General features: G+C 44.9%; 1 protein-coding gene across 5 annotated transcripts in view; it reads right to left on the bottom strand.

Annotated features, from left to right (window-relative positions):
- NBAS (NBAS subunit of NRZ tethering complex) overlaps positions 1-13,349 on the bottom strand; it is a 338,668-nt gene that overhangs the window by 97,831 nt on the left and 227,488 nt on the right. For all 5 annotated transcript variants that reach the window (XM_075923472.1, XM_075923475.1, XM_075923474.1 and 2 more), the window contains one exon: positions 10,754-11,088. In XM_075923472.1, the coding sequence (XP_075779587.1) occupies positions 10,754-11,088 (335 nt within the window). The remainder of the gene's footprint in view (positions 1-10,753; positions 11,089-13,349) is intronic.

The following is a 13,349-nucleotide window of genomic DNA, read 5'->3' as shown; positions in this document are numbered from 1 at the left end:
GTAATTGCCAGGACTGCCTCTAGAGCCCTTTTTAAATATTGGCGTTACATTAGCTATCTTCTAGTTGTTGAATACGGAAGCTGATTTAAAAGATAGGTTACAAACCATAGTTAATAGTTCCGCAATTTCACATTTGAGTTCTTTCAGAACTCTTGGGTGAATGCCATCTGGTCCTGGTGACTTGTTAAGTTTATCAATTAATTCCAAAACCTCCTCTAATGACACTTCAATCTGTGACAAGTCCTTAGGTTTGTCACCTACAAAGGACGGGTCAGGTTTGGGAATCTCCCTAACATCCTCAGCCATGAAGACTAAAGCAAAGAATTCATTTAGTTTCTTTGCAATGACTTTATCGTCTTTAAGTGCTCCTTTTATATCTCGATCGTCCAGGTGCCCCACTGGTTGTTTAGCAGGCTTCCTCCTTCTGATGTACATAAACATTTTATTACCTTTTGAGTTTTTGGCTAGCTGTTCTTCAAACTCCTTTTTGGCTTTTCTTATTACAGTTTTACACTTCATTTGGCAGTGTTTATGCTCCTTTTTATTTACCTCACTACAATTTGACTTCCACTTTTTAAAAGAAGTCATCTTCTCTCTCTCACTGCTTCTTTTACATGGTTAAGCCAAGCCATGGTGGCTCTTTCTTAGTTCTTCTACTATGTTTTTTAATTTGGGGTATACATTTAAGTTGGGCCTCTATTATGGTGTCTTTGAAAAGTGCTCATGCAGCTTGCAGGGATTTTACTTTAGTCACTATGCCTGTTAATTTCTGCTTAACTAACCTTCTCATTTTTGTATAGTTCCCCTTTTTGAAATTAAATGCCACAGTGTTGGGCTGCTGAGGTGTTCTTCCCACCACAGGAATGTTAAATGTTATTATATTATGGTCACTATTACTAAGCTGTCCTGTTATAGTTACCTCTTGGACCAGATCCTGTGCGCCACTTAGGACTAAATTGAGAATTGCCTCTCCCCTTGTGGGTTCCTGTACCAGCTGCTCCAAGAAGCAGTCATTTAAGGAATCAAGAAATTTTGTCTCTGCATCTTGTCCTGATGTGACATATATCCAGTCAATATGGGAATAGTTGAAATCCCCCACTATTATTGTGTTCTTTATTTTGATAGCCTCTCTAATCTCCCTTAGCATTTCATAGTCACTATTACTGTCCTGGTCAGGTGGTCAATAATAGATCTCTACTGTTATATTCTTATTAGAGCAGGGAATTACTAACCATAGCGATTCTATGGAACATGTTGATTTATTTAAGATTTTTACTTCATTTGATTCTAAATTTTCTTTCACATATAGTGCACTCCCTACCTGCATGACCTGATCTGTCCTTCGGATACATTTTGTACCCGCAATGATTGTGTCCCATTGATTGTCCTCACTCCACCAGCTTTCTGTGATGCCTATTATATCAGTATCCTCCTTTAACACGAGGCACTCTAGTTCACCCATCTTATTTTCTAGACTTCTAGCATTTGTGTCCAAACACTTTAAAAACTTGTCACTGTTTATCTGTCTGCCCTTTTTTTGATGTGTCAGATTCTTTTTTATGTGAATGTTTTTCGTCTGATCTGGCCCATGCTTTATCCTCTTCCATCCTCTCCTCTTGACTAAAACCTAGAGAATATCTATCAATAGACTCTCCTCTAAGAGACATCTCTGTCCGATCCATGTGCTCCTCCTCACAAATCGGCTTTCCCCCATCTCTTAAGTTTAAAAACTGCTATGCAAACTTTTTAATGTTAAGTGTCAGCACCAGATCTAGTTCCAAAGTCAATAAACAAATCTCAAAGGGGACTCTTTCTGTAATTCCAAAAAAGCAAGAGCTAATCCCTGGTCTACACTAGGGAGTTATTTCAAAATAACCCCATTATTTTGAAATAATAAGCAGAGCATCCATACTACCAAGCAAACTTGTTATTTAAAAATCTGGACTCCTGCTTTCTTCAGAGAATAAAAGAGAGGTCACTCACCTTGTGCAGTAACTGGTGTTTTTTGAAATGGGTGTTCCTGTGGGTGCTCTACCGTAGGTGTTTTGGCACTTCCGCGCTTCTAATTAGAATGTTTTGGCAGCAGTATTCCTCCCTGGGTGCTGGCACACACACGCTGCACTGCTTGCGCCGGAGCGAGCGTGCCGACGCATGCGTGCCATCAACCATCACCTCAATTCCTTCACTTCCACAGAGAGAGGTTACATCTCCAAAGCAGAGGGGAGGATAATGGATTGTGGAGCACCCACAAGGATGCCCATCCTGAAGGGCACCAGTTCTTGCACAAGGTACCTTCCCTTTTCTTCTTTGAGGAGTGTCGCTGGGAGCCATCCATTGTAGGTGACTGTAGAGCAGTACCTCTAGCCTCTAGGAAGGAAGGGCTTCGGGTCTCATCGGCAGACCGCTGAGAGGACTGTGGTCCTAAAGGTGGTACACTGTGAATGGTAAGTACTAATGCATAATGCTTTGTGAAGGTATGTGTGGAGGCCCATGTTGCTGCCCTGCATGTGTCTCGGATGGGCACATTATGCAAGAAGGCTATTGCTGTGACCATGATTCTTGTGGAACATGCCTAAATAGGTGTAGATAATGCGACTTTGCTGATGGCATAGCATTCGCTAATGCAGTTCAAGATCCACTTGGAGATAGTTTGTTTGGATACCACTTGTCCTTTAGAGTGGTCTGCTGTTGATATAAATAGCTTGTGTGATTGTCTAAATTGCCTTGTTCTGTCTAGGTAAAATTCAATGAGCCTGATGTCCAATGAGTGGAGCCTTACCTCACTGGCGTTCAGATGAAGAAGTCCCCTTTGGAGAAGTACCCCCTCCTGTTCATGTAGTCCAAGGCTCAGTGGTCAGGGACCAGGAGGGGGATGAGAGTGCTGTCTATGCCACCCTCAATCAGGGATGCCCCTGGCAGCAAAGCCACCCCCGATGGTGTCCACGTTGCCCAGTGACAACTTTCCATACCATCACCTGACTGATGGCCTTGGCTACCTCCAGGAGCACAGCCCCATCCAGAATTGGTTCCCAAAGCATCGTTAGCCGACCAGTGTGGTGAGCTTCCAGAGTATAATGATGACATGCTTCTGCAAGGGGATAGGGGGTCTCAGCTGGGTGTCTTGTCACCAGAAGGCAAGGGTAAGCCACTTGCAGAGCTTGAGGAAGGTGGTCTTCTGCATGCAGAAGTTCTGGAGTCACTGCTGGTTGTCCCATTGCTGTAGAATGATGTGGTCCCAGCAGTCCAAACTGGTCTCCTGCTACCAGAAGCAGCGTTCCTCAGTGTCCCAGGGATTGATGGGCATGCACAGCAGCAGGAGTGCCAGAACCTGGATGATCAGGGCCTGTGGTCAGGGCTGGTCCTCGTCCAGCCTGAGGACAGTTTGGAAGTACTGTGCCATGAAGCGCAGCATGAGACCCGTGAGCCTGGCACTGCTTTGTGGCAGCTCTGGCTCCATGGTTTCAGTGCTGTGGTGTCCTCAAGGGCAACCACCTGCATTCCTTTCGTGTCACGCAAGGGGACGCAGTGGAGGAGTTGCATGTGAGACGCGGTCGTAAAGAAAAGCCCCTGTAAACACTCATCACAGCTTGCCTGACTAAGCAGTCACAGGAAGCTCTAAACAGACTATTGTGGAATAAGTGTCTCTATTGTCTAAGCAAACATTATATTCTGGACCTGAGAAAGTTACCTAAAAACAAATAGCTTTCAACAAAAAAAAATTCATGATTACGCATTTTCTAATGTAAAAATGTTTCAACAAAACATTCCCAAATAGCTCCACATATTACATCACTGATTTATATTTCATTTGTGTTACTGAAACAGCAGCCTGCTCTTATTAACTAACATACGGTGCCTGTCCCTATTTATAGTGTCCTTGGTGATGGCAATATAGTGAAGAGGAGAAAAATAACAATTTTAACAAAAGCGACAAGGAGTCCTATAGCACCTTATAGACTAACAGATGTATTGGAGCATAAGCTTTTGTGGTCAAAGACCCGCTTCATCAGATGCATGTAGTGGAAATTTCCAGAGGCAGGTGTAAATATGCAGGCAAGAATCAGGCTAGAGATAACGAGGTAAATTCAATCAGGGAGAATGAGGCCCACTTCTAGCAGCTGATCTGGAGGTGTGAACACCAAGAGAGGAGAAACTGCTTTTGTAATTGGCTAGCCATTCACAGTCTTTGTTTTATCCTGAGCTGGTGTCGTCAAATTTGCAAATGAACGTCAGCTCAGCAGTTTCTCTTTGAAGTCTGGTCAGGAAGGCTACCTTTAAATCTGCTATTGTGTGTCCAAGGAGATTGAAGTGTTCCCCTACCGTTTTTTTTATATTGCCATTCCTAATATCTGATTTGTGTCTGTTTATTCTTTTGGGTAGGGACTGTCCAGTTTGGCCAATGTATATAGCAGAGGGACGTTGCTGGCACATGATGGAGTATATTACATTGGTAGATGTGCAGGTGAATGAGCCAGTGATGGTGTGGCTGATCTGGTTAGGTCCTGTGATGGTGTTGCTGGTGTAGATATGTGGGCAGAGTTGGCACCAAGGTCTGTTGCAGGGATTGGTTCCTGAGTTAGAGGTACTGTGGTGTGGTGTATAGTTGCTGGTAAGAATATGCTTCAGGTTGGTGGGTTGTCTGTGGGCAAGGACTAGCCTGCCTCCCAAGGCCTGTGAAAGTGAGGAATCGTTGTCCAGGATGGGTTGTAGATCACTGATGACGTTCAAGAGGTTTTAGCTGAGGACTGTAGGTGATGGCCAGTGGTGTTGGTTTCTTTGTTGGGCTTGTCTTGTAGTAGCAGGCTTCTGGGTACACGTCTGGCTCTGCTGATCTGTTTCCTCACTTCCTTAGGCAGGTATCATAGTTTTAAGAATGCTTGGTGAAGATCTTGAAGGTGTTTGTCTCTGTCTGCGGTGTTGGAGCAAATGCAGGTGTCTCTCAGTGCTTGGCTGTAGACAATGGATCGTGTGGTGTGTCCGGGATGGAAGTTGGAGGCATGAAGGTAGGCACAGTGGTCGGTAGGTTTTCGGTATAGGGTGGTGTTTGTGTGACCATCACTTATTTGTACCATGGTGTCCAGGAAGTGGACCTCCCGTGTAGACTGGTCCAGGCTGAGGTTGACGGTGGGGTGGTAGCTGTTGAAATCGTGGTGGAATTCTTCCAGAGTTTCCTTCCCATGGGTCCAGATGATGAAGATGTCATCAATGTAGCATAGGTAGAGAAGGGACATAAGTGGACGAGACCTAAGGAAGCGTTGTTCCAAGTCAGCCATAAAAAGGTTGGCATATTATGGGGCCATGCGGGTGCCCATAGTGATGCCACTGGTCTGGAGGTATATATTGTCACCAAATTTGAAATAATTGTGTGTGAGGATAAAGTCACAGAGCTCAGCCACCAGTTGTGCTGTGGCATCATCAGGGATACTGTTCTTGATAGCTTGTATTCCATCTGTGTGTGGGATGTTTGTGTAAAAAGCCTCTACATCCATGGTGGCTAGGATGGTGTTTTCTGGCAGATCACCAATGCACTGTAGTTTTCACGCATCTCAGCTGCGTTTGTATTTTATTTGTCAAAAGGATATTTAGAATTTTTCCTCCCACAATCAGGATAACCACCTCTGAGCATTTCTTTAAATGCACAACAGGAAGAATCAGTACATTCACACCTAGCAGTGTAAAATCAGCAGTAGTATCACAATTACCCAGCAACTACAGCATCCTTCACATACCGTTCATGTTTCCTGTTATCTCTGCATGCATGTGTGTGTGTCATAATTATCAAATCTGTCCGAAATGCCCACAGTTGTGCATTGCCTTATTTTATATTCTCCACTATAATAGTTGTGATGTCACACTGATAAGGGAGATTTCATGCCAAAGTAAAACAGTGCTGACCCTGTAAGGGGATGAATTGGAGGGGAGGAAGAGAGCCCTGCCTATCAGTCAGGGCCAGATGGAGGCATGGGCGAGCCGGGCAGCTGCCCAGGGCGCCAACCGATGAGCTGTAAGGGGTATGCGGCGTCCCTGACAGCTGCCATCAGGAGTTGTGCACCTGGCTCCTGCAGCACCGGCTCCAAGGCGCCGGCCAGCAGCGCCCTTCCCCCTGAAGCTGCGGGGCTCTGCACAGTCCAGCGCGCATGCCAGCAGCTCAAGCCGGCCCGCGCGCCAGCAGCCATGACCGGCCCACGCACGCGCCAAGTGCACTGGGGGCAGGTCCCGGGCTGCGTGCCAGCGGCAGTGGCTGGTGCATGCATGCGCCGTGCGCCCCGAGGGACAGGGCCGCGGGCTCAAGCCCAGGGTGGCAAAAGGGCTCGAGCTGGCCCTGCTATCAGTTTCCTAGGTCTTTGCACCTCCTTCCCTATTGCACCTGGGGAGGTATGGAGTCCTATTTCACTGCTCTCCTCTTCCCACTCCTGTTGCTATGGAGAGGAATCTGAGGACACCACCTCACTAACAAGCACACCGTTTTTTGTTTTTGTTTTTTTTTGTCATCTGCTCAAGTGGGCACTTCTTCAGAAGAGCAGTGCTACAAGTGTTCCGGTCATGCTGCCATGGGACATCACTCTGAATCCTCTCGCACAACCTCCCCATCCAATCTACCTACTCCACCCTGTAACAGAGCACACACAGTGAGTGAGTGAGCTAATTAGTGCCACAGTTGAAACTGATTTGGGGTAATTAACTTATCAAGCTAGTGGGCTGCATGAGATGAAAACTTAATTGGTCCCATCAGCCTATGGCTTGATTAAAAGAGGCACAGGAAGGAAATTCATGGAGAGGAAGAAGAATAAGGCTAGCTGTGGCTCGTCACACAGAGCCTTGAGAATTGGGAGACCTCTTTTCTCACATCTTGCTGAGAGGTCCTAATGCTCAGGAAATAGAGTAAATAGGCAAGCACACATGGACTGCAGTTATACTGGTGAAGGGGGATTGCAATAAAAGTTTCAATGAGCGCATATCTAGTGGAGGCAATGTAGTTTCTGCTGGGAAGAAGATAGGGTGGAAATGGGCCTCTGTAATACACCCCTCACTATAACTCCCCTTCCTCCTGCTCTTCCTCTCAGCTTAGGAGAGGAAAGGTCCAGCTGGACCAGAGTGTGAGGATTCTGAGGAATGCTGGCAGCAGCACAGGCCTATACAAGAGAAGGAGTGGTTGTGGTAATTTTAGAGAAGAAAGGGATGGCAGGAATTAACTTATTGTGGTAGGGAAGAGGACATTTCATGATTTTCTCAGGGATAACTATGGGCTCCCCCCCATATAACTGATTTGTTACCTCACCTTCCAATAGCTCTCAAAAGTCTTCCGACTTTTGTAGGCTGGCTACAGCCCTGCCCAGGGTCGGCAGTGTGACATTTGCCAGTGAGAAAATCTTTAATCATCTCTCTCACAGCAGAATGAGTAAGGGTGGCCCTTTGTGTATAACAGAGATGTAGATACTCAGGCTTGGTTGGGTCTTACAACTCAGGAGCAGAGGGCACCAAATGGGGGAAAACAAACGTCTCACATATAGCTGCAGAAACTTGGCACCTATGAATTATGGTCAGGCATCTTTCCTGATAAGCCATACATGAGAAGAGACTCATCTTATTTAAGACACATAGTTGAGTTTTCTCTAAGAAGTTTATATTTCATGATCATCCCTGGTTTGGGATTTATATCTCTAATATGGATAAATATCTCTCTAAACAGGGGGATAATGTCACCTATAAATAATGCATCAAAGAATCATTGCTTTAACCCCTCTTTCTAACCTAATCAGAGCTAACTCCTATTCTGGAGATGTGTAGGATACGTTTTAAACTAATTGTCAGGACTCTGATTTATTAATTCATTGGTTTTTGAGGCATTTAGAATCACATCCCTATTTTAGTTCCAACAAGAACCAATTTTTTAAAAGACAGCTAGCGAGAAAAAGGATGAATTAGATTTTTGTTTTGAAGCTGTTAAAAGATCAGAGTTGAAGGCTAAAGGAGTGAATGGGATGTGGGAGATCATTACATGACTAATCCAGATTCTAAATGGGATATGGTTTGAAGTGAGAGATGGGCATCTATAAAAAGTCAAAATCTAAAGATAGCGGATATGCAGTAAGTTGAATTTATCAGCATTAAAATACTAAGTGGAGGAATAAGCAAAGCTAAAAATAACTACTTGTCATGTTTTATGGTATGGCAGGCTGCTCCGCCAGACTGGGACTACCATGGTCAGGGTGCTGCTCTAGCCTGGGCAGGCCACCAGTTAACCAAGCAAGGGTACTTATTGGTTAACCAGTTAACCACTGACATCCCAAGTAACCACTTAAGGGTAGTTCTGCCAAGCCCACATTTCTCTGGCTAACTTATTAGAAAGTCATGATTGTGTCAAACACCTTGCTGAATTCTAGATAAGTCCATATTATGTCCACCACATTCCTGAGATCCACCAAACTGGTTACCCGGATAATCCATCAATGATAATTAGCAAAGATCATCAGGGACATAAACCCATGTTCTAGAGTCCCTAAACTTTTTACTGCCAGAAGCTGGTGTAGGAGAAAGGCGGAGCCAGAAGCATGGGCCTGGTGCTTGAACCAAAATAAGTAAGAGTTATACTATGAGAAATAGACAGGCCGAGTCAAAAGCAAATGTTTGCCTGCAAGTCAGTGTCTCTCAGCAGTAGAACTGCTAGCATGGATAGAAGCATAGGAAGTACATGCCACCAGGACAGTAATAAGGACAACCAGCTGAGTACATAATAAAATGGTTTAAAACAACAAGAGTGAAAGCATAACAATGGAGAGTGAATGCTTTGGAGGAAACTACAAGGTGCCAAACGTGTCATCAATACGTAAGATGATACGTATGGGTGTGTATCTCAGATTGTTTATTACTGTCTATAAATGTTGGGGTACCTCACTTAATTCTTTGGCTGGCCTAGTGAAATCCATGCTATCGACTGAGCCACGTCTATTATCCTGGGTACAAATACGTAAGGGTTCGGAGGCTATTTGTCTACCAACAACTATTAATGTACTTTGTTCGACAATAAACCTGACTCGGGTGCTTTCGTATCTTATCTGAGTCTGTGGTCTTTGGGGGATCTCAAAGTCTATTACACTAGCTACCTGAGCAGAGCTGGCATGATATACTGAGTGAGCGTATAAAAATGCATGCAGCCAAACGTTTATCATCACTGACAGAGCAAGAGACCTGTCAGGAAGGCACACCAGTGAATCTTGAATTTAACTCTATCGCTGTCCTAACTACTACATTGGTGACCCCGACCACTGATCTGGTAAGTAAGCAATCTGCCCCTGTAGGAATTGCAATCTAACATAACTTAAAATAATGAGTTAGAGAACCCCTTATCCCCTCCCCTGAAAATCCTCACAGAGTTTGATGAAGAATGGATCCACTGGATTGCCAGTAAAGGGGGTCTATTTAAAATAGAAAGTGGGGAAACATGGACTGGCATTTGTAAAGCAATGGTATAAAATAAAGCTCTAAAGAATAGTAATAAAAGTAAAAAAGCTAGAACTCTGCAATTAATGTCTATGGCAGTAAAATGGCTTAAACCGCATTCCACTATACTAGCTTCCCAAATAAATAAGGAAAATAGGGGAAGCAACATAGTCTGTCAAGCACTGGAAAGCTGCTCTGCTGGCACGGCAACAGGCTGTCCAAGCATATGATTTGCTCAAACAAGTAAAGCAAGGAAAATAAGAAATTGGAAAAAGCGGTTGAAATCCAGGAAAAGAAAGGAGCACCGTCCCCTGTTGTTAAGTAACAGACTGCAAGCACTTTCACAGTGCCTAAAAATGGGGACAGAAATGTAAAAAGATGGCCCTGGCAAATGTAAAAGATGAGATGGGCTCCACTATATTGCAATCATGATCATATGAGGGTCGAGCCCAAAGGAACAAAGCTTAGTGTCTCTGTTTACACTTGTATAGTGTCTTAAGGGTACAAAACAAATAGAAGTAAAAATTACTATTAAAAACAAACTGGTACATTGGTGCAAAAATTTTTTAAAAATCATAAAAAAGTAAACTATATATTTTTAAAACAAATATTGCAAAAGTTTAAGTACAGCACATGGTCTAACAATGCCTTAGCTAATATTTATGCCACATGCAGCTTAAGAACAAACTGGGAAAATATTTATTGGTTTACAAACGCTTAACCTCCTGGGATGAGGCATACCTGGGAGGTCGACAAATGCCTTTGATGTCGACCGCGGAACGTCCAGACTACTGCGCTGAGCCGACAAACAGCTGATCGGCTCAGCGCAGCAGCCATGTAAATTTAAATGAAGCAGCGATTATTTAAATCGCCGCTTCATTTTCCTATGCCGGGTAGTCTAATCTACATGCCTCTGTCGCCAGAGGCATGTAGTCTAGATGTACCCTCAGCCTCTAACTAATAATGATAACTTTAACAGTCCTAATAAAAGTGTGTTCCTATTGTGGCAATACATTTAAAAGGGCCAGGCTACCCCATCATATTTTTTTAAAAAATGAGGCCTTTACATGTAATCATTTTAGATGGATAAAAATGTAACATTAAAACACTTTTTTTCCCCCACAGTAGCAATTCTGTACATGAAAATGAAGGTTTGGGTTTTTGTTTGTTGCCTATTAATATAAGTGCATTAATTCAACATTTCCCTAGAAGAAAAAGAGATGGAAATGAAAGATATAAACTACTCAAATGAAACTTTATCAAAAGAGCTTAACCAAACTTGCTATTATTTTGTAAAAGATATTATATTTACCTTGGTGACAGCCTTTGAAGAAAACGTAATGTCATCAATGAAAGTGACAATATCTCCTGGGCAGAGTCTATCAAAGTACTTTGCACATGTACCATATGCGCTTAACCATTCTGGGATTGTTTCTGGCATTTTTTTAATGAGCTGGTGATCACCATTCCAGAAGAGTTTCTGTAACCAGGTGGTGTAAACAGAGCTTGGTGAGAGCATAGTACCATCTCTCTCAGGGATTTTGGGAGCAAGTCTGGAAATGGATAAGACGTTCTGACTTGTAAGGATGGGCTGCAATACCCCCAGAGGGTTCACATTTTCATCTGTTAGTTTTTTGTAATTGAGATCTATTGGCAGAAAGAGAAAAAACAGAAGTGGTTATTAAAGTTGCATCTACTCAACGGCTATGAGTGTCATTGGAATCCTATGCACAAAAGTCAAGGACTGAAAGAACACTGACAGAACTATCATCGCCATATTTTTTCTAGACAAAGTGAATTCTAACTTCGGGTGGATTCATACTGACAGTGTGCAATGGGAGACCATGCAAAACTTGAGCTTGTGAAGGTACACACGGAGAACTCTCAGGTCTTAGATGGCCTTTCGGATTAGGCTTGAGCCTGAATGGGCTAGAGCTGATGACTAACTTGGCCAGTACTTGCAGGACTAGCTCTTCTTAGCAAGGGGCTCCTAGTAGGGCTGGCTACCCTGACTGGTGGGGTACAAAGGCTTGAACCACTTTCGAGTAGGAGTGGGAACATACAACCCCAGGGTTTTAAGCATACTTGGAGAATTCTTAAGCCCAGGTATCTTTGAATCTGTCTGTTCAGCAAACAGAGCATGGCCGTTGAATGGGAAGTCTTGTAGAGATTGTTGCACCTCTGATGACAGACCTTAGAGAAGTAGTGAAGATGCCCAATGCATACTAATGGCAAATGCCATTATGTGAGCATCCAAATCTGCTGCATCAAAAGCCATCTGCGGGGTCACTCTGGCTGCCACTGCTCCCTCTTTCAGGAGAGCTTTGAACTCCTTTCTGGAATCATCTGAGAGTGTCTCCTTGAACTTAGTCATGGTTCTCCACATGCTGAAGTCGTAATGGCCAGGAACGGCTCAGTGGTTAGCCACCCATACTTGTAAACTGAATGAGGAATGAACCTTTCATCCAAATGAGTCTAGTTTCTTAGAGATTTTGTCCTTAGGCGTTTCTTCCAGCTATCCCTGCCTCTCCTAGCTGATGCCTCCAACAGGAGGGAGTTTGGAGCTGGGTGGGTGTAGAGGTAGTTATGGTCCCTAGCCAGGACAAAATACTTCCTTTGGAGATGGGCAGGACAGACATGGGGTTCTGCTTTATAGCCATGGTGATTTCTCAGGCTCTTCATGCAAAGGTACGGACCGCCAAGCAGGTGCTGGGGAGCTCATAACATTGAATAGAGCATCCACTGGCTCCGCAAGCTCCTCCGCCTGGAGTGCCAGATTGAGATCAGGAGCTCTTGAAATGCCGTGACATCTTCTTGTGGTATTAGGTACAAACAGCTTGCAATGGCTTCTCATAGGGAGGTTGAGGCGGATGCCGGTGTGCAACATCTGTCTCCTCTCCTGCAGGGCAGACCGGGGTGTCCTGGAATGGAGCCCGATCTTTCTCAGGGGCTCATTGCTTGGGGGCAGGGAGAGCTTCAGGGCCATTCTAAGATCCCCACAGTCAAGCGTGTTGGCTGAGCGGGTTGAGTGAACCCCCATGGATCCCAGGGAAACCAGGGCACGGGCCACTACTCTTGTGGCCATCCTTGTGGGTGCAGCATCACAGAAGGGGGCAGTACTGCCTATGCTGGTAGGCAGGGGCTCTTGCTCAATGTTGGAATCCGAGGCTTCCTCCTTGGTATCCGGGGATCCAGTACAGTAGGGCCTCCACACTGAGATCACAGCACACGATGCCAAATTCCACCTGATCTCCACTGACAGGTAGGCAATGTGAGTGAGTAGTTGAGTCAAGTACTCAACTACAACTACTTGCTTCCCCCCGCCTTACTGCATCTGTATGAGAGACAGCAAGAGGACGGGGCTGGGGAAACAGGAGCCAGTGTTGAGGGAGCCGGTTTAATAGCGGGTTCCTCCCAGCACTGTCTCGCCAGTGCTGCCTGCCCTCCCCAGTGCTGCTGCCTCTATTAGAGGCAGCAGCCCCTAGCTGCGGCGGCCTGGGTTGGCGGTGGGCAGAGGCTGCTGCTGGAGCAGCTTCTGCCCAGCCAGCTCGGGCCACTGTAAACAGGGGCTGCTGGACACGGTGCAAGCCAAGTTCGAGCAGTCCTGGATCATTCCAGTCTGGACCCCTGCACCTCTGCATTTTAAATGTAGTAAGAGCATGAGCCACCCAGCTCCTACTACGTTTAAAATGAAGAGTTGCAGCAGTCCCGAACCAACATGAGATAAAAGTACTCGGTCCCAGCTCATGGCAGTCCAGGACCTGCATGCCCTGCTCCTACTACATTTAAACTGTGAGCTGCAATGGGGGTAGCTCCTGGACTGACAGGACAGAGACCTTCCCTTACTGACTAATTGTATGGTAAATACAAATTGTATCGACCATAAGATTAGTCCATTACCTGCCTCT

Source organism: Pelodiscus sinensis, chromosome 3 (assembly GCF_049634645.1).
Source record: "Pelodiscus sinensis isolate JC-2024 chromosome 3, ASM4963464v1, whole genome shotgun sequence".
Lineage (NCBI taxonomy): Eukaryota > Metazoa > Chordata > Testudines > Trionychidae > Pelodiscus > Pelodiscus sinensis.
The sequence above is the reverse complement of the archived record's forward strand: the minus strand, read 5'-3'. Positions and strand labels throughout refer to the sequence as shown.